The sequence below is a fragment of the Passer domesticus genome, chromosome 33 (genome assembly GCF_036417665.1).
Source record: "Passer domesticus isolate bPasDom1 chromosome 33, bPasDom1.hap1, whole genome shotgun sequence".
Taxonomy (NCBI): domain Eukaryota; kingdom Metazoa; phylum Chordata; class Aves; order Passeriformes; family Passeridae; genus Passer; species Passer domesticus.
The window spans coordinates 3,666,102-3,692,895 of record NC_087506.1 but is presented as its reverse complement, the minus strand read 5'-3'; the positions used below and the strand labels follow the sequence as shown (position 1 = coordinate 3,692,895).

At 48.1% G+C, this 26,794-nt stretch overlaps 1 protein-coding gene and 1 long non-coding RNA gene across 2 annotated transcripts; both read left to right on the top strand.

The window, feature by feature from the left end:
• Positions 1 to 278: 278 nt before the first annotated feature.
• On the top strand, positions 279 to 6,829 carry LOC135288563 (uncharacterized). The gene is made up of 3 exons (XR_010351623.1): positions 279 to 414; positions 3,773 to 5,663; positions 6,701 to 6,829. It is a non-coding gene; the product is annotated as an uncharacterized LOC135288563 (long non-coding RNA).
• A 2,109-nt stretch (positions 6,830 to 8,938) lies between these two features.
• LOC135288481 (TOG array regulator of axonemal microtubules protein 2-like) lies at positions 8,939 to 20,165 on the top strand. The gene is made up of 10 exons (XM_064401869.1): positions 8,939 to 9,126; positions 10,727 to 10,832; positions 11,570 to 11,805; positions 13,327 to 13,479; positions 14,642 to 14,759; positions 15,739 to 15,842; positions 17,216 to 17,420; positions 18,594 to 18,810; positions 19,896 to 19,982; positions 20,149 to 20,165. The coding sequence occupies exons 1-10, from the start codon at positions 8,939 to 8,941 to the stop codon at positions 20,163 to 20,165; spliced, it is 1,431 nt and encodes a 476-aa protein (XP_064257939.1).
• The last annotated feature ends 6,629 nt before the right edge of the window (positions 20,166 to 26,794 follow it).

Sequence of the window (26,794 nt, the reverse complement as noted above, 5' to 3'; positions counted from 1 at the left end):
TGCCATCTTTGTCAACAAACTGGCCATTGGATGCCTGATTGTCCCTTGCGGCAAGAATTCATAAATTTCAAAAGCCATCAGAGGCCTCAGGGGACAAATCAGCGTCCAAAAAACTAATTGCTGAGCGCGCCTCCTCCCCGCGCTCCGAAACAAATAGGGTAGGCAGTTGTCCATCTGGCGGGGAGGGAGAGAGAGGGGAGAATTTCCATCAGGCTTCCCAACAGTGCCTGCCCGAGTCACAACACCTGTCTGGGTTGACCAAGCCGTTCTTTATGTCGCAACCGGTTTTGACCACTTTTTCGAATTTTTCTCCTTACAGACTTCAACTCACAAAATCACTTCACCTCACCGACTCAGACTTCCACGACGTCTCCGTTTGCCCAAACGTGCCAGGTACCTGGTGGCGGGTCAAAAGTAAGTACGTTGTCGTCGGAGACACAAAACATACGCCAGAACATGTCACCATCCTACCCGGCCTCCTGACATCCAACATCCAACAGTTCTCCGTTGCACTTTACTGCACACGCCCCCCCGTCTTTCTGCCGAAAGGGCAGGTAATAGCACAAGCTATCCCTGTCCCCGATTTCGACCTACCTCACACTTTACCATCAGTACAGGAATCACACACTGTGGCTTGGTCCCAAGTCGTGTCCAGGGACAAGCCACGATTGACATGTTGCCTGCAGAAAGATGGGGATGTTACCACACTCAATGGGCTTTTAGACACTGGGGCAGACGTGACGATCATTCCCGCAAGGCAGTGGCCGTCACAGTGGGAACTGCAAGACGTGGCAGGACACATCCAGGGTGTTGGAGGGGTCCAATTAGCGAAACAGTCCAAGAGCGTCGTGCACATTAGGGGGCCCGACGGGCAATTGGCATCTGTCCGCCCGTTCGTTTTAGATTACGCGGAACCCCTGTGGGGAAGAGACCTCCTTGCCCAGTGGGGAGCCACAATTGATCTTCCATCGGCTCCCCAGGTTTTTCGGGCAGCGGCCACTGAGGAGCGCCCTACCCAAAAATTAGTTTGGAAAACAGATGTTCCAGTTTGGGTAGAGCAGTGGCCGCTTTCTAATAAAAAATTAAAGGCGCTCCAGGAGCTCGTGGAGGAGCAGCTGCAGAAAGGACACTTGGTTGAAACCACATCACCTTGGAATTCACCAGTGTTTGTTATTAAAAAACCTAATAAAGATAAGTGGCGGCTCCTTCACGACCTTCGCAAAATTAATGATGTCATCGAGAATATGGGGTCTCTTCAGCCAGGGATGCCGTCCCCAGCGATGCTCCCACAAAATTATCATCTGGCCGTCATCGACATAAAGGATTGTTTCTTTCAAATTCCCTTGCACCCGGATGATGCCCCACGTTTCGCCTTCTCGGTACCTACCATCAACCGAGAAGCCCCAAGGAAGAGATACCACTGGCGAGTTCTCCCGCAAGGGATGAAAAATAGTCCTGTCATCTGCCAGTGGTACGTCTCTTCCTTGCTGTCCCCGGTACGTGCAGCGACAACGGAGACAATCATCCATCACTATATGGATGACATTCTAGTCTGTGCTCCGACCGAGGACGTACTTACTCACGCGCTTGACCTGACAATCAATTCATTGGTTGCTGCAGGTTTCGAGCTTCAACAAGAAAAAATTCAACGGATGCCGCCCTGGAAGTACCTGGGCCTTGAAATTGGCAGACGCACAATTGTGCCCCAAAAAATATCAATTCGGCCTCACATTCGGACCTTAGCTGATGTTCAGCAGCTGTGTGGAGCCTTGAACTGGGTGAGACCTTGGCTGGGCATCTCTACGGAAGACCTGGCCCCCCTTTTCAATTTATTGAAAGGGGGAGAGGAGCTAAGTTCTCCGAGGACTCTCACTCCAGAGGCACGAACGGCATTGGAAAAGATCCAGGCGTCCATTTCTGAGCGGCAAGCTCATCGGTACATTCAAGAATTGCCATTCAAATTCATCATATTAGGAAAATTGCCACACCTCCACGGGGTGATTTTTCAATGGGACCAATCATTCAAAAAGGACCAAAAGGTTAAGGATCCCCTCTTAATCATAGAGTGGGTTTTTCTTAGCCATCATCGGTCCAAAAGAATGACACGGCCACAAGAACTGGTGGCAGAACTGATCCGCAAAGCTCGTCTGCGGATCAGGGAGCTGGCAGGTGTGGACTTCGAGTGCATCCACCTTCCAATCCAATTAAGTTCGGGCCATTTTACGAAAGCGATGCTGGAACACCTGCTGCAGGAAAGTGAGTCATTGCAATTCGCGCTGGATAGCTACTCCGGGCAAATTTCCATTCACCGTCCGGCCCACAAAATTTTCAATTCGGATGTTCAATTTCATCTTTCATTAAAATCTGTTCAGAGTCGAACTCCTTTGGAGGCTTTGACCGTTTTCACTGACGCGTCTGGAGCATCCCACAAGTCAGTGATGACTTGGAAGGATCCTCAAACTCAGCGGTGGGAGGCTGATATTAGAGAGGTCAAGGGATCACCTCAAATAGCTGAGTTAGACGCAGTCGTCCGAGCCTTCGAGAAGTTCACTGAACCTTTCAATTTAGTCACTGATTCGGCATATGTAGCAGGAGTGGTGTCCCGTGCGGAGAATGCGATCCTGCAGGAGGTGTCCAACGGCACGCTGTTCGTCTTGCTCTCAAAACTTATTAGGTTAGTCTCCCACCGAGAGCAACCCTATTATGTGATGCACGTGAGGTCCCACACAGATTTGCCAGGGTTCATTATGGAAGGAAACAGGAGGGCCGATGCCCTTGCTGCTCCTGCCCAGATGGCCCCGCTCCCGGATGTGTTCGAACAAGCTAAGATCAGCCACCAGTTGTTCCACCAAAATGCCCCCGGCCTGGTTCGTCAATTTAAGATCACCCGAGAACAGGCCAGGGCAATCGTGGCCACATGTCCCCAGTGCCAAAATCACCAGCTTCCGTCCATCACCTTAGGCACCAACCCCCGTGGACTGAGTAGTTGTGAGGTGTGGCAGATGGACGTCACCCACCTTACTGAATTCGGACGACTCTCTTATGTCCATGTATCTGTAGACACCTTTTCCAATGCGATTTATGCCTCTGCCCACACAGGGGAGAAGGCAAATGATGTTAAGAAACACCTGTTGTTGGCTTTCTCCGTACTGGGCATCCCAAAGTGTATCAAAACGGATAACGGCCCGGCGTATAAATCCAGGGAAGTTCGAAGCTTCCTGCAACAATGGGGAATAGAACACAAGACTGGCATCCCCTATTCCCCGACAGGCCAAGCCGTGGTGGAAAGGGCCCATCAGAGCCTGAAAAGGGTCTTAAGTCAACAGTATTCGGCAATGAAGATGGACCCCCCACAGATCCGCCTGGCAAGAGCTTTGTATACCATCAACTTTTTAAATTGCTCTTTCGGTAACCCAAACCCTCCTATTGTGCGGCACTTTGGGCAAAATGACACCTTAAGACTCAAAGCCCGACCACCGGTTTTAGTTAAAGATCCCGAGACGTGGAAGACGGAAGGGCCCTTCGATTTAGTAACCTGGGGGAGAGGATACGCTTGTGTATCCACCCCCTCAGGATTGAAATGGGTCCCCTCCAAGTGGGTCAAACCTTTCGTCCCCAAAAAACAAACAGCTTTGGGTGTTGTGACACAGGTCGAAGAGGCCTGTTGGAGGCGGAAGCGGAAGCCTTTTTCCGGAGACCTTGATCTCTTCCCAGGACCAGACCAACTCTTTTAATATAATCAATCTCTTTTATATATTTTTTACTGTTGTAGAGCCCAGAATATGATAACCCAGACAAGATCCATCCTGCCACCGGTCGCCATCGCCATCATTACCTTCTGGTGCGCGACCCTGCCAACATCACAGCCGTGGGTTGTTCCCCAACCCAAGAGGAATGTGTGGAAGACTCTTGCCAGCGCCCTCGGCCAAGACAGCATCTGCCTAACCACCGCGTCAGCAACAGACCTCTTGTCCACCTGCCTTGTGGGGATCCCAATCTCTCAAGATGAGTTACCCGATACCCTTTATCCTTCCCTTGAACCCTTCTTTAATAATAAAATCAATTGCCCCTCCAATCCTAACCCCAATGTCGCCTGGAGAAGGTTTTCCAATCGTTTAAATCAATCAAAGTCTGAACCAATTGAATTTACGTTACTCGGTTCCTCCACAGCCCATTTTTGTTTTCAGTTCTTCCCATTCCCGGGTCAGGACGAGAAATCATATACACCAGTCATATCATCGAATTACACCGCCGGGAACTGGTGCTCTTCCCTGTCCCAAATTACCACCTCCATCACCTTCAATGATAAACCTAAGTCCCTTCCCAATGGTTTGTTTCTAATTTGTGGAAACCGAGCTTGGCAAGGCATCCCCTCTCGCCTTCTCGGAGGTCCGTGTACTATAGGCCGGTTGACGCTGTTTACACCCAGCAAAAACCAAATTGTTAATTGGCAAAAAATAAAGGTCGCACCAAATTCGAACCGCACCAAAAGAGATTTGAGAAATTTGGATGATACGTGCGACGAGGAAATTGTACATTGGAATAAACTAGAAGAAGTAGCATGGATCACCTTCCTTCCTTGGGTAGCCGTTGCTCAAGCTCTAGGTGAATTAGGCCACCTAGAGTGCTGGGTGGCGAAACAAGCAAATTTAACATCAACCGCGCTCAGTGACCTTTTAGAAGACGAGGAAATAACAAGGCAGGCAACATTGCAAAACAGGGCAGCGATAGATTTTCTATTGCTGCTCCACGATCACAAATGTGACGAATTTGAAGGGCTCTGTTGCTTGAATCTGTCATCGAAGGCCGAAGATGTCCGAGTCTCCATCAGCAAGATGAAAGAAATGATAAATCAGATAAAAGAAGAGTCTGCAGACTGGGTGGGGAACTTGTTTGCAGGATGGGGGTTGTCTGGGTGGGTGTCTTCCGTTCTAAAAACTGTTGTCTTAGTCTTATTTATTCTATTGTTAGTATCTGTTACGGTATGCATTGTTTGGAATATCTTAAAAAGGCTTTTGTTGAAGTCCACGTCCCCTGTGGAGATCAACCGAGTAGTAGCAAAAGAAGAAGACGAACTATATGAAGAGGGCTTTGAAATCCCGCAGGTGTTGGACTACCCCGGTTGGGACTCTTTTTCAGAGGACAGTTTTTGATTTATTACATTGCCTTCTTTCGATTTTCTTTTAAAACAGAAAAGGGGGAGATGTGGGATCGCGTTGGTTCGCTCTCCGCACCCCCGAGCTTATGTTTGGTATGGTCTTGGGATGTACACTCCTCCTCTCCATCATCCCTTACCCCTCCCAGTTATAGGAATGTATCTATTTAACCTCCTCCCAGACCCCTGTTCATCACTCAGTGGCCAGACCCACCTTCTAGAATCTTCCATCAGATCTGTCAAGTTATTGGTTCAAGGGCCAAGGCCACTCCCTTTCCCTAGTTCTATTGGTTGCACAAGTTGTCAGTAGGTTGTAAGTTACACCCCCCCGAACCTCTGATTGGTTGCTGTTCTCGCTTTAAAAAGCGCTGTCAAGCAGTGTTCAAGGTCTTCAGTTGGTTTCTCCCCTAGTGAATAAACTGGACTGTGTTACCCCTGGAGACCGTCTCCGTCTATTTCTGCGGATTGCAGTTCCTGCCTCTTCGCTGGGAGTCCTCGTCACCTCAAGGTTGAAAAGCCTTAAGCGCTCTCCCAACCCCGTGTGGGTATAGGAGTGCGCCCCTGTGCTGCCGGTGTCGCTGGCCACAGCCAGCCGGGATTTCAGTTGAGGCCAGCCGCCGCTGCAAGTAACAGAATATTAGTTTCCCCCCTTCACCTCTGAAGTCTTTCAGAGTAGAAAATTCTGTCTTGCAAAGCACACTAGAGCTTCAGACTCTCTCCTGGAGAGCAGTCTTCAGGCAAGGTGAGTCCAAAAGAATGCTTTTCAGCCAGGGTGCAACCTGGAAGAAACAAAATGCAACTCCTTCTCATGAAAACACCAGAGATCCTTCTCCTGCCACTCCCTGCTGAGGAGCTGGTGCTGTAGAGCTGTGCTGAAGCCCCCAGGCAGTGCTTCTGCTGTAGCCCTGGGAGCAAGCAGCGTTCCCAACTGAATCCCGGCCGAGGGGCTCTGCCTGCAGGGCTGTGAGCGCTGCCCGAGGGCAGCAGCAGGGCCCTCAGGAGGCAGCACTCAGCCCCAGGGCAGCACGCAAGGTTATCTGCACTTTCTCTGGTAACTTCCCCTGCCAGCCTCTGGAACAGGAAAACAAAAGCAAAGCAGTACTGGGTTTCCTTGTTTCTTAGGGGAAGCATTGCTGCAATTTGGTTTGAAGCTAGAAGAGAGTAGATTTACATTAGATATTATAGGGTTATTTTTTAAACGAAGGGGTTGAAAAGCTGGAAGGGTTCTCCCAGAAAAGTTGTTGTTAGTCCACCCTTGAAGGTGTTCAAGGCCAGCTTACATGGGGCCCTGGGGAACCGGATCAGGATGAAGATGTCCCTGCTCACAAGGGTTGGACTAGATGGTGCCTAAAGGTGCCTTCCAACCCAACCCAAACTCTTCTAGGAATCTGTGATTCTTTTTCCCATATTAGTGTGCCATTGTTATACTTGAAGTTCTTTGGGATAACAAAGAGATGTTAGCCAGCTCTGGCAAGTTTTCTCGCCCTTTCCATCATCACCCTGTCTAGTGCCTTCCACTTAGAAGCTCCTCATTGGTCCCTGCAGGCTTTAGCCTACCACCTGTTGATGGCACAGCTTCTAGAGTGCAGAGAAAACACCCTGGTAGTGCCTTGAAGAAGAAGGTCTTGAAGAAGCAGGACAATGTGTCCCTACTGCCCAATAGGCCCATCATCCATGGGGATGGCAGCTTCCCATGCAGCTCCTCAGGTAAGCCTGCTCCATGGCAGCTTTTTCCACACAGGTTTTTCCTTGCACAAGGAGTACAAACTGCCTCCTGCCTCAGCCAGCACAGCTGGGATCTTGGGTCCATAGTCTGTCCTGAGAATGAACAGCAAATCTACTTTTGAGTTACTCCAGCTTGGTAGTGCTGGAGCAGTGGTTCTTAGAACTCTGTTGGAAAGCTGAGCTGAATCAAGTAGTGTAAAGGCCTGAGCTCTGGCTTTTGCCCATCCTGATAGTCCAAACTACAGCACTGGTGCCAGGAGGCAGCTGTGACTGCAGGGTGAGCTGCAGGGCAGTCTGCCAGGGTGTGCTCACCGTGCACCTGCGAGAACCACCACCATCAGTTGTTCACTCACCATCTGGCCCTCTGCCTGTGCTGCTGTCCAGTTCTGCAGCCAGCTTTTCTGCTATCCCAGCAAGGGCTGTCTCTGCAGGGCAGTCAGCAGCTTGGTGCAGTCGTGCTGCTGCTGCTCCCAGAAGTGCCCGAAGGCTCCTCGTTGCTGCCATCCCACAGCCTGCAGTGCCAAGAGGGAACAAGCAGTGCCTCCTGTGTCACCCAGCAAATACAGCGGCCGTGTGCAGCCGATGACACCAGGAGGGGCTGCCTGCTGCTCCCAGGCTGTTTGCTGCCTGCAGGAAATACACAGCAGACAGTCCCTAGTGGCTCCTGTCTCTCCTTTGTGGGCAGCCTGCCTGTGCTGTGATCCCAAGCAGGGTGAGATAAGAAGATGGCAGCTAGGAGTGATACTTCAATGCTGTTTTCTAGTGATGCTACTTCCATGTTCAGAATTGACCAGAGCTAGGCTGAGGTGGCTCTCCATTCATACTGAATCCAGATGTGTATGTCTACAGACTTCTGCAGTGACATCACTGGTGTCAGTGGCTGGGGTACCTCAGTGACATCCAGATTAGCTCCTGTCTGAATATTTTTCTTGTTATGGTTCCTCCATACTTTGTGAGAGCATGCAAGGTAGCACAAAAACCCTATAAAGTCTAGGGCAGTTCATCAAGATTCTGTGCAATATTTATACTCCATCATTGTAGACAGCTCAAATGCTTTCATCTACACATTAGAAAAGGAGCTTTTTAGTGCACAACATGAAATTTTTGATTGACAGTGCTTTTGATGACAAATGGGTTTCCTAAGAAATGCATTTATCATCTGATTTTCTTCATACCCTGTAAGTTTTTTTCCTTACCATAAAATTTAATTAAGGCAAACCCAGGTCAACTGATCAACAAGAGAGTGTGTCTGCCAACAAAGCGGATCTGTATTTGCATATTTTTATCCTCAGAGTGCATTTGGAAACCTTTTTAATCAACTGTCTAGTCTGGAAAGTATATTTTTCCACAAGAGAAAGCTTAGAACCTGCTGAGTTTGCAAACACATCCATTAGATGACAAATTTCACCTCAGCATCTTTGAAATACAGGCAGTGTGCACCTCTGAAAGAGTACAGATTGATGATGTTTGGAAAGAACAACATCCATAAAGTACTCCCTTCCCAATAGTACGGATACTAAAATGTATGTGCACTCAGCTGCCTGCTGTCTAGAATATTTGCAGTCCGTGGGAACAGAGGCGCTGTCAGGTGGGAAGGGTCAGGTATGGCTGTTCCCTGGTAGCTGCTCCGTGGGGATTGAGCCGGGCCCAGCAGGGCTGGCCTTTTCAGGCTTGGCTTGGTGCTGTCTCCAGGCAGCTGCAGGTCTCTCCTCAGGGAGCTGCAGAGTGCCCCTGTCCTCAGGGCTGGGGAAATCAGGGTGCTGAGACAAGAGGGGCACTGAGGGGTTCCCTCCTGGGCAGCGAGTGCTGCTGCTCAGCGCTGTCTGGCAGGGAGCGGGAGCTCTGCGGCCGCAGGAACCTGCCGCTGGCCGTGGTACCTGTGGCCCTGGGGAGCTGGGGCTGCGGGGCAATTGTCAGGTTTAGCCTGGAGCTGTGCCCAGCTGGGGGGCTGGGAGAAAGCAAGGAGCCCCAGGAGCCAGAGAGCAGGGAAGTCTCTGAGCCAGTGCCAGCTGGCACCACAGGGAACCCTGGCTGGGAGATGGGGCTGCAGGCCGCTCCATGGCGGGGTGCCTTGCCCGGGCTGCAGCGCCCATGGCCGACCCTCTCCTTGCAGTGACCTCGCAGACGGCCACTGGTGCCCCGCGCCGAGAGGAGCCGCTCCGTGGGCATGGGCAGAAGGACAGAGCCTCTCCAGACCCACAGCACTCCTTGCTGGAGGCACTCTCCTTGCTCGGCAGCGATGACTGGTAAGAAAGGCCTTGTTCACTCTGTGTCCCTCTTGGCATTAACGTAGGTTAGAATCATGTCTTGCTAGTACCTCTGAGCCCCCGAGAGCCCAGAGTGGACAAAGGGCACTTGTGAAACCAGAGCAGTGAGAGGATAAAGATTTGAGAGCAGCCTTTTCTTGGCCTTGCTCTGCAGCACTGCTCCAGCTGCAGCAGCTCCGTGCTGTTTCCTCGCTTTGCCTGTTGTTCCATGGAGCTGCAAAGGAAACCTTGAGGGGATGGCAGAAGTTTTGAGTGTAGAGATTTGGGTGCCTTGGGCCACTGGCCCAGTGGGACTGAGTAAGATTCCTCTCTGCCCCCACTGCTGACAGCAATGGCAGGTGACAGCGTCTCCCTGTGACCTCCTGCATGGGAGTCCCAGAAGCAGCTCCAGGGAGTTCCTCCAGGGAGTTGTGCTGTCCAGTCCCTCAGCCTGCCATTACTCCTGAAGGGCTCATGGCAGAAGAGAAGGAAAAAGAAATGAAATCCTCTAGGAATCTTGCACTTTTGGAATTCAACTTTTTCCTTCTTACTGCTTCATATGGGCCTGAGATGTTTTGTCAACACTCACCATGTGTCCCAAAATTATACACAGGCAGAAGGAGGCCCAGAGGTGATAACCCTACAAATGTTAGGTGATATTGGTTTCCTTTTTAATGTCCTTTTGATCTCTCCCTGGTAGATGCTTCATTCACACAGGGGTAAGGACTCCATTCGCACTGGGATGAGCATGAAAAATCTGCCACAATGCATCTCCTTGTGCAGTCACCTTTGTTTTGTCCTTTCTCTTCTGCTTTCTCTTTCCTATTTCTCTTGGGTGTCCTGTGAGGTGCAGAGAGCTTCTGCAGGTGTGGGGGATCCGGATGACGCTCAGGGGTGCCAGTGGGATCAGTCGCCAGCCCTGTGCTGCAGCCCTGATGCCTCACATTCCTGCCTGTAGCTGAGGCCCTGCACAAAGTGCTGAGAGACAGAGTTGTTTGCACCTTTTAAATAACATGTTGCTGTTGTGGGGGTTGTTTTAGGTAGGGGGTTTTGGGAAAAGCCAGAGTTTCAACAGTTCTTGCTCAGGGGTGGAATCTTCTGGGACATCCTGCTGCTTTTTTGAGGAATGTGTGAGGTGGAGTGGAGGGGGTGACAGAGAGGCCTAGATGGCAGAGGGGAAACTCAGCTCCAGAGTGCCAGTGCAGACTCTCAGTGCTGAACTGCCTGCTGGGGCTGACAAAAAAGGAAAATGCCCCAATAACAGCTCGGTGGGACTGTGTCTCAGGGACAGGCACAGGGAGGTGACAAGAAACAGCAGTTTGGTCTGGTCTACAGCTTCTAGGAAGCAGTGCCAGGGGGGCATCATGTGCCAGAGATTTCAGAAAGGCTGTCTGCTTAAATGGCCACTCTGAAACCCCTCTATTCACCTCTTGGATTTGTGTAGGCTTTTGACAGCCACATCATCCTGTGGCAACCTTTTCCACAACTAAATTAAGTACTCCTTGAAAAGCACCTCCCATTGTTTGACTGAGCTGCCAGCCTGATAATCTCAGAGGGTGCTGCCTTGGTGGAGAGAAAAAAATAATCTTCTGCCTTTCAGGGAGCTGAAGGAGGAGGGACTCTACAACATCAAACACCTGGCTGGGTCCCATTCAGAGGTCCTGCTTTCCAGACTTCATGACATTTGCTTGGCAGTTACCAACGAGGTGAGAACATTGTTCTGAATTGTCCCACATACTTCATACATGGTGTGTAGAGTAGGTATCTGCTTGTTCATCTCCATGTGTGCTCAGGGTCTGCCTTCATTTCTGCTTTTAGACCTTCTATTTCTAATTTCTGTCAGCTATCTGTAGGATCTGTGGGTACATGTAGCTGTATTTACTGGTAAGTTGGGTATCTGACACTTGTCTTTGAGTGTGGTGCATTTATAATGCAATGTGCAAATGCAGAAACTGAGACACTAATGAGGTTATTTGCCAGAGTCCCAGTCTCTGCCCAAGCTGTAATTCAACACTGCAAATTGGTCTCTGGGTGTGTGCCTGTGTTTTCTGTTTCCTGGCTGAGTGCTTCAGCTGCTGGTGTTGTTTTTTGAACAGGAGCACCTGACTCTTCTATCTTTATGATTTGTGCTTTTATGATTTGAAAGCAGCCCTTGCTTCAGTTTTCTAGTCAAAGGGCTTAAAATCAAAGCTGTGGTCATTTTAGAAGGGTTAAGTAGAACACTTTAATGAAATATATTTTTTAGGCCTGCAGTAAGCAGGTGTGAGACCAGAAATTGGTGCCAGAGTAAAAGCCTTTCTGTGCTTGTGCTCTCCTGCTCTTACTGTACTTTGATGTTTCTCTGGACACAGTGGGATGTGTTGTCATTTTCTGGGACTTCTGTTGAAGGCAACTGGTTTTCTTTTCAAGGTGATTCTTATGTTTCCCCTCATGACTTGTCCAGGTGGCCAACCTCCGTTCCAAGGTGTCCTACTCCGCAATTGTCACTCTGGGAGAGCTCTTTGTGACCTTGAAGAAGAACATGGACTCTGAGGTGGATGAGGTTGCTCGGGTCCTTCTGCAGATGGTGTCCAACTCCCCAGAATTTGTTCAGAAAGCAGCCAGTCAGACCCTGGGGATCATGGTGGAGAATGTGACTCCTGCACGAGCAATGACTGCTCTCATGGACATGGGAGTCAAGTAGGTTGTTCTTCTTTTAGTGACATTCTTCACCTTCTAGTGTGTGGGAGGGAGAAGGGATGAGACAGAGAATGGGAATGGTGGGAGGGAAGGGTCCTGTATGCTGCATCTTCTGTGAACTCAGTGACTTCATTCTCCAATCAACATCATTTCTCTCTTCTTGTCACCTGTTTCTGCCCTCCTGCAGCCTATTAGTTCTCAGAATCCCAGAACTTTAGAATATGGGGAGTTGGAAGGGGCCCATCAGGACCATTGAGTCCACTCCTGGCCTTGCACAGAACAACCCAAGGGTCACACCAAGTGCCTGAGATTGTTGTCCAAATGTTTCTTCAACTCTGTCAGGCTTGGTGCTGTGACCACTGCCCTGGGAGCCTGTTCCAGTGCCCAACCACCCTCAGGGTGAAAAACCTTTTTCCTGATACCCAAATGAAAGGTCCTCTGACTCAGCTTCCTGCTGCTTCCTGGAGTTCTCCCAGGCTGTCAGATTTTCCTAGCTGTGGTGACTGGTGGGGAAGTGAAAGTGCCTGCAAAGCCTGAGGATAGAGCCTTGTGCTTTTGTGGCAAGAGGGACAATTGCAATTGCAGCTGTGAGTGGTGTTTGGTATTTCACAGCACTAACCACAGGGGCCCTGGGAAAGCCATGTCTCCTCATGATGCTATTAGCTTGAGAAAGGAGGAGGGTACTTGCTGGGGTGTGGAGCACATGGGGGACAATCTGCTGGGTGTGGCACAGCCTGCACAGCAGGTGCAGCTCCTGCCAAAAGGAGTCTTGTATGACTGTCCTGGCCATAGAACTCTACTTTCTATTCAAACTCATGTTTCATGTTAGCCTTGGGATGATGAATCACTTTAAAGGCACCTTCACAGCCTGACTGCCATGGAACAGTTGAAGCACATGCTGCCTTAAATGTTGGTGCTGGGCCTGGTAGTTCCCAAGAGACACTCTCTAGAACAGGACAGCCTGGCTAAACTGCCTGTCCCTCCTTTCCTCAGCTTTGGAATAGGGTAAAACATTCAGATGTATCCATTGCCAAGCCTCACAGAAGAAACAGGCTGCATTGCTGGATATTCTGCAACTTCATGGCCCACAACATGTTTTCCCTGCATTTGTTTTTTTCCAAAGGTCTGCAGATTTGGGGATCATGGGTGGAAAGAGCCTCAATCCCGCTGCAGCTCTGTGTACTGGGTGCCCTCTGATGGGTCAGCATGAAGTGTCTTTAATTTCTAAATCATTCATATGTAATCTATTTCCTTAATCTTTCTCAGAGTAAATACTGTGAAAGGAGCTGGGTATCAGAGAGTGCAGGGAGACTGAATTCCTCCCTCTGCCTTGCAGGCAGTCCTTCTGTACAATGCTAGCTTTGTGTTTACCTGAGGACAGAACCTTCTAGCGGTGTCTAAAGTTGCAGGGAGAAGCCGGGCCTCCTTCCCCCAGCAAGGACAGGGAGCAGGCTCTGGCCAAGGCCTGTGCTGCTGCTGCTCCTTCTCCCTGTGCCCCAGGGTTTGCTCTCTCCTTCCCAGGAGCCGCCACGCCCAGGTGCGGAAGTGTGGGGCCGAGCTCCTCCTGTCCCTGATGGAGAGAATTGGAGTCACAAAGCTGGCAGGCACAGCCAGGGCTGAGAGGCTGGCACACGTGGCAGGGAAGCTTGCTCAGGACTGTCACCAGGACACAAGGTAATGATCTTCATTTCACCTCCTAAAACAGGAAAAGCCTTTTGTGCCTGGCTATAAAGGTAAAACCCCACAAGAGTAGAAACTGAAGGAAATATGAAGTTCCCTCACTGTGTGAATAAGGGTCATAGAAGCATGGAATATGCTGAGTTGGAAGGGACCCATCAGGGTCATCCAGTCACACTCCTGGTCATATGCAGTGGCCCCAAGAGTCACTGCATGTGCTTGAGAGCATTGTCCAAAGGCTTCTGGAGCTCTGTCAGCCTTGGTGCTTTGACCACTGCTCTGGCTTGCCTGGGCAAATGACTGTACTGGGTAACCTGAGGTTGGCCAGCAGAAATGAGCATTGCCAACTTCCTGTGGCTTGAAGGATTCTTTACTGAGATCAAAAGAGCTCAGATGAGCCAGTCCAACAGTTTTGATTGTCTTTAGGTGCACAACACAAAGCCAAAGTGTTGGCTAATATTAATTACTGAAGGATCCCAAACATTTGTTTATCATTAATTTAATACATTCCTATAAATATTTCAGGGGTCTTTAGCCAACATATTCAGTCTTTCTGAACTTGGTCTGCAGATTTCTAGAATGCTGTTATCTGTGGCTCAGTGACCTCCAAATTTCTTCTTGAAGAAAACTGTGGTTTCCCAGTGGCAAAATCAACCCAAACCACCAAAGTTCCCTTACTCTGATGATGAAATTCCCATTAATAGCTGCCAAGAACACCAGAGCAACTAGCTGCCCCTGTGCATACATATAGTATAGAATAATCAATAGGATGCATGAGGTGTTTTGTCCTGGCTTCCCTGCCAGTTAAAGAAAGGCAAATTATTGTGCAATGGCAGCAAGACACTGCTAATAGGCTCTGACAACAAATCAGATGTGTTTTGCTTGTTCTCTGGGATCCTTTGATCCCACAGGAGCACACCCACAGTTTCAGAGTGAAATGGTATTTTTCTGTTGCCCCACATTCTCCTCTTGCCTCCTGTGTTCATCTGACAGCACTGTGCAGTGTCAAGTGGAGGTAAATCTCCTTCTTTGCTGAGTAGGTAATGCCTTCTTGTGCAAGGATTGCACATGATGAATTTAAGGTATAAGCCTCTTCTGTTCACACTCTTCCTTTGTTTGTTCACTTTTCTTTCCTTTCCTCCCTCCCTCCCTCCCTTAGGCATTATGGACAGGAGATGGTGAAGATGTTGCTCAATCATCAAAAATTTAAAATGCTTTTAGAGCGATCTCTTTCCACCCATGACCTGGAAGATATTCTGACAAGAATGCAGAAGAAAGTAAGTGCTTGGCAGGAGAAATGTCTCCTTTGTGCAAGTATTGCCACTGCTAATATGAGATCAAACATCCCCAATCTGTCTTGATCTCATTCCTCTTCTACTGAATCATTTTTCTCCTGGGAATGAGATGTTAATCCTCAGCCTGTTCATCTGCAAACCACAAAGAAATTGATGTTATTAGGGAAAAAGTGGGGTTTGGAATATTTTCAATATCATTCACAAAGAAGAAAGGGAAAGAGAGCAAATGGGTTTACATTTAAGTGTAAGGCCCCACCATGCTCTCCCTCCTCTGCCCAGTAAAGCAATTAAGTGAGAATAGTGCTTCTGAAGAGAACAGAGTCTTTGCAAAAGATACTGGAAGTAGTAGTACTAAAAATTTCCAAATTTACAAAAGATGGCCAAGTCAATCCTAGTCACTACAGTTACAGTCTTTTGGGAATACTGCCCTGCTGTCAAGCTCTGTGGAACTGGAAAAATCTTGGTGAATTCAGCAGCATCCAGTGGAAACCCCTTTGTTTTTGTTTTTTTTTTTTTTTTTTTTGGGGGGGGGCGGGGATTTTATTTTTTTTATCGACATTACAGAAGGGAGCATGCCTTTCTTCAGGCACAGGGAGAGTGAGTGTTGAACCAAATCCTTCCAACACAATGGGCCAATCCCCAGAGAGTCCATTTTTTTCTGTTGCTTCTGTTGTTTACGAACACTCGTTGCCTGCCAGTTTGCATTATTCCCATTTATGCTCAAGACTAATGAATTTGGGATTTTAGACTGCTGCTCAGTCTGGTAGCACCCATAACCTGCCTTGGGCTATTGAAAACAAAGAGTTGGCATCACTGAATCCCTGGGCTGTTTCCATCTGTAAGTTAGGAAATGTTTCCCTAAGCCTTGGTAGCAGTGATCCTGGTTCTAACTTGTGTTTTAAGCAGGGAATTTCCTATTTTATACTCTAAAGATTGATGGGGTTTCTCTATGTCTTTGTAGGGGATGGAAAACCAGAAGGCTGAACGCCCATCTGTCAAGGAGCTGGTGAAGAAGAGGAACGATGGCTCCAAGAAGCCCCAGGCCACATTGTCTTCTAGCAAACGGTACTGAGCACTTTATTCAGATGTGACAAAGCACATGACAAGCTTTACATGTCTCTTCCTCAGGAAAATCTTTCTGGCAGAGATGGCCAGTGACACAGATTGTTCTCTTTCCTACAAATGCTCTATGATAAAAAAATGTCCACTTCTGCATTACACTGAACACAACTTCTCTGGAGGGGTTTTCACAAAAATTGGGAGACAAAAAGACCCCATTGGTTGCAGCTCAGACGATCCAGTGCAGTGGCAAGGGCAGTGGTATGGAGGCTATGACAGGGCCAAGTTTCTGCTGCCTGACTTGGGACAAGGAAATTCAACCAGGGCTTTTTTTTCATCTGAGTGGAGTCTTTTCCACATGGGTGTTTTGATGAGAAGTCCCAGTCTAGAAGCAGGATGCCATTCCACAAAGATGCAGTTCTCATGCATGTGGTTTGGCCTGGCTGAATCATGGTTTTCTTACCCTGAAACAGTATCAAGTTTGAGTAGTAAGTAGCAATGCAATTCCTGATCAACTTCAAACAACAGGTGTCTCAATGTGTACTTTTTGTCTTGATATTCCTGTCCTTCATATGATTTGCTTGATGGAGACAGCATGTATGGTTTATTTCATCCTGTGCTGCAATCAGCATTTAAGACAGGAATTTGGTCCTTGCTGTCTCTTCATGGCAGTTGCAGAGCTACTTGTACCTGTTCTCCTCTGATCACAGAGGGGATTTATTTAGCTCTGTCACGCTCAGCAGTGGCAGGAAAGTGACCACATGCCTCAGTAGCATAGCTAGCATCTTTCCATGCTCATGGAAGAGACAGGTTGATCCAGGAGAATTGTTCCCAGTGGGGTTGTTAAGCTGTGGATCTAGTCTCTAGGGAAGCAAATGAAATGTGAGCATAGTTCTGGGGTGTCTGGCTTCTGTTTTTATCTCTGTGACTGATTTTCTGAATCCTTCACATATGACCCTGTTCATCTGTTCAGGTGCACCTGAGCTATTTTTGCAGATTGTCATGCCTGGTTGTAGAGACACTTCTCCAGAGTGATGAGTTTCCTTATTATGAGACACAAACATCCCATATGAGGAGCCACTTAAACTTGGAAGTAGTGTGTCTCTTTCTCCACAAAGCAATGTGACCTGTGTGCCTTGGCAGCCATCTGAAGATAGATCAGATGCATCTCATCCTTGCTTTTCCTGAGTGAGCACTGGCAAGAATGTTCCTTGCAGATTGTCTCCCAAAATGATTGTCATTAGGTCCACATTGTTTTTCAGAGCCTCATGACTTTCCAGCTTGAAATCACATAATTAGAAAAGCTACTGAAGATGTTTTTCTCACAATTTACTGAAGGTATTATCACCAACAGGTCCTCATTTGGTTTTATTTTCCAGGGTGAAATCTACCTCTGATGGATGCCTCCTACACCGTGCACAAGCCCAGGTCACGTTACCTCCAGTTGAGGAAGAAACAGAGCTGCTCCAGAAGCTTTACAATCTCCTGGAAGCCAAGGGGTTTCAGACGCGCATGGAAGGAGTGTCACTCCTCCAAGACTTGTGCAAAACCAGCCCCCAGCTCATCTCCACTAACATTGTCCAAGTATGTAGTGTATCTTCATTGCTCCTTTCCTTTAGCTCCTTTCCTAAGCCTGTAGCAGTAAAGTTAATTCAGTGTGTCTTGGCACTCCATCCTGGCTGTTTGGGACATGCTGGTCCCTCTTACCCAGGCAAATTTAATTCAGGTCCAGGCTTCAGGACAAGTTATTTCAGTCCAGCTGTATACGTCTGGCAGCTGCCTATTGATGCTGTTCATCGATGATGACAGAATTTTCTGCTGGTGTGACTGCTGCTCTCTCCTACTCCCAGCTGGGTTAAGTGAAGGCAATCCAGCCACTGAAAGCATGGCAATTATTCTCTAGACCAAAAATGGGTTTACCTAGGGAAGAGAAGATCAGACTGGGTTGGTTTAAACCCAGGGTTTTTTTTAAGAATACTTCCATATACTCCATCTAGTCTTGCACAGGCACAACTCTGGCTCTCATTTCCATCCTTGTTCCTATTCCTCTTGGTAAAGACAGTTCTCACCCTTCTTGAGGGGTCTTTTTTTCTGTTTGGAAAAGGAGGAAAACAGCTAAGGACTCATCTCTGCCTTCTCCTCCCAGTAGCTGCTTTTCCCCTTTCTCCAAGAAAAGGTGCCTGATGATGTGTCTGTCAAGGGACTGAACCTGCTCTAGTGAGGGTTGTACAGCTCATTAAATTCCAGAAGTCTACCTGTTGCTTAGAGAAATGGTCTGCATCCTGGAAGAGTTGATCAGAGCCCTGCACTTCTCCAGATACTGCCGCTGAGACAAACAAAAGAAAACTTAGATCTCCTCCAGCCATAGTTTTGGCAAAATCCTAATTGCCCTCAGTACTTGAGGCAACTGTATAGAAAACCAGGCATTGCAAACATCTGCTTCCATACTTCTAAAGCAAAGGTAGTCTTTAGCATGAATAAATTGAATGGATTTAATGATTTATAGATGGAGAGAAATACCATAGGAACTATTCTGTCCCCAACCAAACCTCTTAAAAACAGAAGAAAATCTTTCTAGCAGCATGAGGTTGCGCCACCATTCCAGTGAGTGGCCCACAGGAAAACAGTGAAATTGTGCAAGCAAGTGCTGACCTGACAGAAAGGATCACTCTCATCTTTTACATTGCTGACTGCTACATCCACTCTTCAAACAAGGACATGTGAATTCAGCTTTCATGTTGTTTGTTCTCTTCACAGATTTTTGAATATTTTGTCCTGAGAATATCTGACAGCCACAAGAAAGTGAAGCAGAAGGCGCTGGACGTGCTGGCTGAAATCACAGGCGTCCTGAAAGATGCCTTGAACCCGGTGATCATTGGTTTGGTGGAAGGAATAACCAAGAACCTGAACTCCAAGGACCCCAGGGTTCGTGCTGCAGCTGTGAAAGCGCTGGAAGATTCCATTGCTCATTTAGGTAAGGCTGAGCCCTGGCATGGACTCTCCTCACCTGTGTCTCTGTCTCTCCGACACAAGAGAGTGCTGAGTGCCTTGATAGCTGCTGTTGTCTGTGGAAAGCTCCAGCTGGCATCCCCCAGAAGCTGTGCAGGTGCAGTCCTTATGCACCAGTCCCCCAACAGGCTTGAACGTGATCAGCATTTCCCAAAAGTCCCAGGAGCCCTTGGCTCTGTGCTGCCTGTCTGAAGAGCAAGTCCCAGACTACAGCTTTGCTGCAGTTCAGAGGCAAAGGGGGTTTGGAGTTTGATTGGGTCCCGTTTGACTTCCCAAAATGAATAGCTTTGCTCTTGGCATGAAGGGAGAGTGACCCATCAGAGCTCCTGCAGAGCAGCCACCGGGAATGCTCTACATGATAGGCATTAGCTGCCTATTTACCCCTTTTCTTCTTTGTCTTCTATTTTCAAAGGGGAACTTAGGATTCCCCAAGTTCATTTCTTTATAACAAATAGGTATAAACCCAGCTGTCAATGGTGCCTTGTTCCACATGTTGTTTTGCATGGGGCAAGATGTCTACAGCAGTTAACTACATAGGCAAAGGCTGCTCTAAATTACTTTGCCACACAGATTTATGTCAGCTCTGAAAATGCCACACTGGGGAAATGTGCCTGAAAATAGGAGTGTTGAAGAGGCAGGTCTTCAAGGGGAGTTGCCACTTTCTCCTCCTCAGCTGCTCTGTGAACTCAGGAACTACCTGACTCGGTGCCTTTCTGTGTCCCAAGTATGGGGTTCTTCCTTTTTGCTCTGGGATGCAAAACCATTTCACTACTTACATGTGACTGAACTCTTGATGTCCCTGATGGGCAATGTTTTAACATAGCTCCTGATACAGCAGACAACTTTGCATTTACAAATGTGAAAGGAGAGCTTTTCTTTTGCAATTTAAAACCCTGCCAAGCAGGCTGGAAGGAATGAAGAAAAGGATTCAAGAATCAGTAGAAATGTACTTTATTTTATAGAATGGGGTTGCCCCTGCCCTTTCCCTCTGCACTGTCCTTTCTCCTATGGCCTCAGAAAAGTGAGCAGAAACATGTGTTTCACTTGTAGATAAAGTGTCACTGCTGAAGGAGTTCAGCTACCAGTGGAATCACCTGAGTGGCCAAGCTCTGCTGGATGTCACGGAGTGTATCACAGGTATGGCCTCCCCTTCTAGGCCAAGAGGTCTTCCCAGGGAGTATTTACAGGCAATGCCTGTGAACAGACAGCAGAGTAGCTCCTCCAAACCAGGAGGTGCTGAGCTTGTCCCTCCTGCCCAGTGCCCAAGGCAGGTGTATTTGGCAGGTTTCCCTGGCTGCTGCAGAGCTGTGCAGCATCTGAGATGGGGCAGAGCTCGGCCTCGGGGCTGAGCTCCCACTGGGGCATCTCAGAACCCAGCTCCAGGAAAGGGAGGGGCTCAAAATACCCCAGCTGGCCCCTCTCTTAGAAGCTCAGGGACATCTGTCATCTTTTCGGGAAAATGGTGGCAAATGCTGTTTCAGGGGACCAGTTTGTTTTGTCCTCACAGAACTCTTGTTTTTCTCTTGGAAAGCTTTGAGGCTGAACTGTGCAGAGCCTGGGGTCACAGCTTATGTCAAAACTCAACAGACGTATTAGAGGCAGGGATTTAGTGCAAGGCAGCCTTTGGGGGCAGAGGGGCAGAAGCAGAGTGCTGAGGCTCCCTGCCTGTGCTGTCAAAGTGGCGCTGGACTGAGCATTTCAGGGTGTGCAAACAGTGTCTGCCTGTGTCAGCACTGTCCAAAATGTTACAAATGCAGCTGATAATTGATTCCTCAGAGGGGCTTGCTATGTCAGCAATAGCCAAAGAATGGGAAAATTATAATCCCAATATATACTAGAGCAGACGATTGATAGTCTTGCTTTATCTGGGGCTAAAGCCACTGCTAATTAGGCCAACATCTTTGAATGCAAGGTTTAATACACTTTGTGTCTCCATTAGGAATCTCAAAAGGGCATGTTCAGCGATTGGGAATGTCAAAGGCCTTTTAAAGAGCTTTGAAAAAAGTAGATCTCCAGCAACAGGGAATTTAGTTTTACAGATCTTTTGATCTCTTTTTCAAATAAAAGAATGAAACATAAATTAGGACTACTTTAGAAAAAGTAGATGTTCTCTCTGAGATTTAGTAGGAAGAGACAGCTGTTCCTTACCTTCAATAGTCACCAATATCTTTAATTGTATTTAAACTCAAGTGAATTCCCATGTTAAAATGGGTACCATAACCCTTTTCCTGCTTAGCACAATTGGGGTTTGGGTACTTTCAGGAGCTGTTTTAATATTGATGACTGCCAGTGGATTAAAAGCTTAGAGAAAATAAAGTCTCTTCCACCACAGAATAATAAATGGCTACTAGATAACATTTTGCCTGATCAGAAAATAAGAATGGTCTCCAGAGCTTTTCAGGATTTGATCTTTCAGCCAAATCTGCCATGCAAGGAGCCTGTTGGTAGTAAATTTTTGTCTGTGATATAGTTTGGTTCAGAAAATGAGCAGAGAGCAGATTTCAGAGACAATATGAGAAAACACTCGTGTTTTGGATGAATTTCAGTCCCCTGTGTAGCATTTTGCTCTTTCTATGCCCCTACGTCAGTGGACATTATAAGAAAAAATGCCATTAAGATTGGGAGGGGAAATGGCATTAAAATGTGGAGATGCTCAAATGCCACAGCAATGGGGTCTGGATAATTCTCTAAGGCACCCTGAGGTTTGTAACAGCTGCTTGTTGGAAGCCCCAGAAGCATTCTGCCAAAGACACCAGCTAGTCACTGATGTTTCCAATCCAACTGTCAAGCAGCAGCCGTCTCTGGTGGGCAGGAGTTTTGAGGTGTGTTCTAATACTGCCCTTTGCTGTGTGCCATTGAGCAAAGGGAAGAGCCAGATTAAACGTTTGGCACTTGACATCAAAGTTATGAAAATGGAATCATCCCTTTTATTAGAAATCTCTCAATTTTCTGTCCACGGTGCATTTCCGAATCTTCAGTGTGGGTTTAGACAACTTCTTAATGGAAATAAAAAGCAACTGGACATTTCATTCATTGCTCATGCAGAAAGATAATGTGAAATAATTTAGTAAAGGGACAAAGTCTGCCACAGGGACAAGGCTGTGGTTGGATAAATTAGTCCTGAGGGGTTGGTGGTTCTGTTTCCAGGATGATCAGCTGCTTTGCCCGTTTGTGGATCATGGGGCTCTGTGCTATTTTGCTGATCTTAGCCAGAAGGCTTCCAATTAGCAAATGCAGAGGTAGATCCCTGTTTGCATTGAGGCTGATGGTTGAGAAGCTGTGTCTCTCTCCCGGCAGTGCTTGTGGAGTGGGTTTATGCCAGGAGCCCTGAAGTGGTCCAGCACGACGCCCTGCCCGTGCTCTGGTCCTTCCTGGAGAACAAGGCGCTGCCGGTGCGAAGCGCCAATGTCCGCGCTGTGGCCACCAAGCTTGCCTCTGCCCTCCACAAGGTGATGGGCACCAAGCTGAAGAGATGTGCTGCCAGCCAGCCTCCACATGTGCGGGAAAACCTCTCCAAAATGTTGGGCTGGTGAAGGCATGATGTTCTCCAGAGAGATGACAACGTGCTGAGTTGGACACCTCCAGATCTGCCTTGTTAGCTGTGCCAAAAGAGACCAAATGCTAAGGAATGGTGTGCACCTGCCCCCTCTCTCTCCATCGCCCTTCCTAGTCATGGCATGGGGGGCCTGAAGCAACTCCAGACTGAGGACAAGGTGAAGGCTGATCATGGCTCAGCCTCACACAGAGGTGAGGGGGAGCTGGGCCAATCTCTGGTGGGAGGAAGGGTCTTGTGGCAGCCCAGCGAGCCTGTGCACATTGCCAATGAACAGCTGTGCCCTGCATGTGGCCCTGCAATGAGCTGTGCTGCTGCCAGTGCCCCGTGGAGCTGGAGGGCTGCTCAGCTGTGGGGCAGGCAGAGGAGCAGGAAGGTGCATGTGCAGCTGAGCCATTGCTGGAGAGCACAGGGCTCTGGGCTCCCTGCTGTCCCAGGGCAGCCCAGAGGCCAGGGTGCTCCTGTGGCAGCCCTGTGGAAGTGGGCCAGGGTTTTCCCTTGGCCTGCCTCAAGTATCTGCCAGCAGGAGCATGTTTCCCTGTGCAGCTGTTTAGAAGTTTGCAGGAAGTCTGTCCCATGAGATATGGAGCTTTAGCTGCTTTAGGTTTGCATTGTGGCCCCTGTTAAACTTTGTGTCTCCATTTTGCAGATCGGACTGGTTACAGTCTTACCGAGAAGGTTCCTCTGGACAATTCCCATGGTGCCTTACCCACAAAGTCCTTGCCTGCTGTACAGAGATCTCTTTTCTCCAAGTTCAGGAAGAAGCTGCTGCCTGTATGAAGATTGTTTGAAGAATAGGATTTATGTGTTAGGTTTCGTAGTTACAGATGCATATATGTTCTGATGCTTAGATGTAGTTTTGAATAAATGTGTTTTGATTGTATCTTTAAATCTTGATTACATATTTTTAATTGTATAGATTTTATACTGATGATGAAAAAAAGTAAATAAATAAATCAAATTTAAATAAACCAGGAGAAGAATGTGAGACCAGGTCCTGCTAGCCTAGAGATTATGGGAGTGCAGCTCACTCAATGAGCCGGTGTCTCACCACATCCTTTCCTCCTCACTGGGCCTCTCCTCTTCCTCTTTGGCCATGTTTTCTTGCTGTCATTTGTGCTGCTCTTTGCTACTTGGCATTATGACAGGGCCACCTGTTGACTTGTTTGGGGGACAATGGATCCAAAAGATCCTGTATAGTCAAAAGCTTTCTACATAGGTGTGTTCTGTGCTCAGAAAAGGCCGGAGAAAAGAAACAAAGAGAAGTGTGTCCAAACCCCAAAGTTTTGCTCCTTTGCAGTCTCACACAGATCTGGCTCACAGGTGTCTTCAATCACAATTTCATAGGTAAGAAGAATTCGTGTCTTTCACTGGGAAAAGATGCACTGATTTGGAAAAACCGTCTGTATGTATATTTACCCAGGACAGCAGCCCAGCTGTGTTGTTTGCACCTTGTTTGCAGAAGGATGAGTGCACTGGGAGGCCAATAACAAGTGACAAAGGTTCCTCAAATCTGTACTGCAGCCTGGGTGCCATTCAGCCCAGAGCTAGGGGACAATTTGTTCATCATGGAACAGTGTTTGCCACTGAAATGAATTCCTGCACAGCTGGAAGAAGCAATTCTGGATGCAGCTCCAGCTGTGGGTGGGCTGCATGATCATTGACAACGCTGCCTTTCCAGAAATTATTCCGCAGTTTCCTTTTATAGGCATTTGAAGCTTTTGAACTTCACATTTCACTTTGCTTTGCCTTAGGGAAAAACACTTCTAGGCCCAGTGCAAAATGTAACCTTTTGCCAGCAAAGTTCTCATGGTTGCCAGCTTCTGATGTTACAGAAGAAACGGCATGGGATTGTGTTAATTAGGTCTTCTGAAAGAAAAATTCCATGTCACCTGGCTGCATGTGTTTGCTTAGCTATGGGTCTAGTCCTGGCCTAGTAAAGCCAGGGCAGGGTGGCATGTTGCAGGGAAAACTAGCCCGTGAGCTGCTGGGGTTGCCATCACCAGCAGAGTGAATGTGGCCTTTGGGGATTTCTCTGGAGACAAAATTAGGTACCTACTCCATGCCACAATATTCTCTTAGATCTTTCTAAAATATCCTAGAAAAGGCAGTGAAACTTCACATCTCCTTGCACAGCCACTGTTTGAATTGGGGCATTTTTGTCCCTCCTCAAGTCATTGCTCTTGCACACCAGAAACATGAACATCCACCAACAGGAATGATGCACGGTCCTCCTGCTGCTGCTTCAGAGCACTGGGAAGTGCAGACCTGGGTATGACCACCATGAACACTCAATTAGCATTTCATGCTCCTTCAAGCTACCCAGATCTCAGGGCTTTTTGTTTCAAAGCAGCCACTGTACTGGCTCTAGGGAAGAACAGGAAATGGGAAGCAGCAACTGCCAGCCTTGCAAGGGTGTAGGGGAAGACCGCAAGTGTCTGCCTCAAAAGATGAATGGGAAGGGTGTCATTGCCAAAGCAAAAGCCTCATTAGGATAGCAGGATCAGGTCTTTACTGCATGCTTGCATGAAGATCATTTGGGACCTCCTTTTTGCATCTCATGCAGAAAAGGAGCTCTTAATAATACCATGCTACTTAAAAGCACATAGGGATGTAGCTCTGTAGTGGTTCTCAGTGAAGCAGTCTGTCTGCTTTGTCACTGCCAGCCCTGGTGAGCCTGCGAGGGATCCTAGTGTATCCCATGCCTGCTTTGCCTCCAAGCAAAGCTTGCGTTTCCTTATTAGTGTGGAGTAAATAGAAGAGTAATAAAATGGACAATTAAACTGACCACTTTGGAGGATATGCTCATGCTTTCACATGTCAGTTCTGCACCTCATGCTCCCGAGGCCTGTTACTCATTATGGAATATTTTAAGAAAAAACCTCAGTTCTCCTGTTGCATCTGAATAAAATTGCATAAAATCACAGAGAATTCTGCTGGCAGGAACAAGACAAGAGCCTTCCAACACTTGCAGCAGTCCTGGATTTCTGCAGCGCATTGTGAAAAGCTGCTGTAGACTGAGTGTTTGGAGCTGGTTTGGGCCTTTTTGAAAGAGATGTGGAACAGAGTGCAGGGCTCTCCTAGCAGAAAACTGTTTGTCCAAGCCCAGGGACATGGTGCTGGCAGAAGTGGAACAGCCCCACTCCCAGCCCAAGAGTCTGTGAGCTGAGCCATGCCAGGGAGAAAAGGCACTGAGGGGCTCCAGCCCAGCTGCTTCACCTGCTGTGACTGTTCCATGGAGCTCTGCCACTGGCAGAAAGTTTATGCCAGACAAGCCACCGAGCTTTCATCAGCTGCTAGAACTACTCCATGACAGCTCCTGTTCTTCCTGAGAGAGATCCCGGCTCCTGGTAACACGTGTCATAGGGGGATCTGTTTGTTAATAAAATGTTGGGGTTTTTTTCCACTTTCATCTATTAGTAATAATTTCCTATTGCAGGAAAGGGATTGTTGCAACAGTTTAGAGGAGACGACTTATTGCACAGTATCCTGTTTTAAGTTGTCTCAAACTCTGTGAGACAGATGGCTTCACATAGGAGCATCCCCAAGGCTGCTGAGGGAAAGGCACAGAGGAAGACAAACTGAGTATTTCTCAGGGAAATTCCTTGACACCAAACCAACCTGAGTTGTCAAACAGTGGACCTGCCATTTGGAGACAGGGGGAAACCTTTCAGTGTGTTTGGTCCAGGCTGGGTTATGCTCAAGGCAAAGGAGTGTCAGTGCACTTGATTCCTCTCTCCTCATTGTGGCCAGCACGCACAGGAGCCCAGAGCTCCTCCAGAAACCATCACAGCACTCAGTGAGAGAAAACTTGTGCCCAGTTCTCACCTAGAGCTGTGGTGCCCAGCATTCCACCGCACTGGAATGAGGAACTGTTCCAGCTCTTTTAGAAGGAGCTAAGGAGGTTTGGCCTTCAGATCAGCTCCTTCCTAGCTCTTGATTTGCTGCCCTGGGTAAGCTGCTGCTTGTGGCAGCACTTGTTTCACAGCTGACAGCCCTGCTCTGATGGCGAGCAGCCATTGCAGGAGCTTTTGCTGGTGACATTGAACATTTCAGATCTTCCTGAGGAAAGCTCAGGGCAGAACTTGTCAAAGGAGCATTGCCTGGGCCATGCTTTTAACATTATATCTTTCCTCCACTGGCATTCATGTCCAGAGGCCTGTGACCCCAAGTGGGCTGCTGCCTCCTAAAATCCCAAATGCCACAGGATGTCTCCCAGACCCAAGCTGCCAGCACCTCCAACTCGGGCTGCCCTGGCAGTGCCAAGTGCCTCTTGCAAAGTGACACCATGAAACTGGGGTGGTGAGTTTTGTTTCCAATGGAAAATGGCCTGCATTCAGCCAAGGGGCCTGTGACCCCAACTAGTCTGCTGCCTCCTGAAATCCCAGACGGCGCA

Coding starts and splice junctions, on each gene's coding strand:
- LOC135288481 (XM_064401869.1), top strand. CDS start 8,939: ATGGCGGGGTGCCTTGCCCGGGCTGCAGCGCCCATGGCCGACCCTCTC. Junction 9,127..10,726: donor TTGCTCGGCAGCGATGACTG/GTAAGAAAGGCC, acceptor TCTGCCTTTCAG/GGAGCTGAAGGAGGAGGGAC. Junction 14,760..15,738: donor TGACAAGAATGCAGAAGAAA/GTAAGTGCTTGG, acceptor ATGTCTTTGTAG/GGGATGGAAAACCAGAAGGC.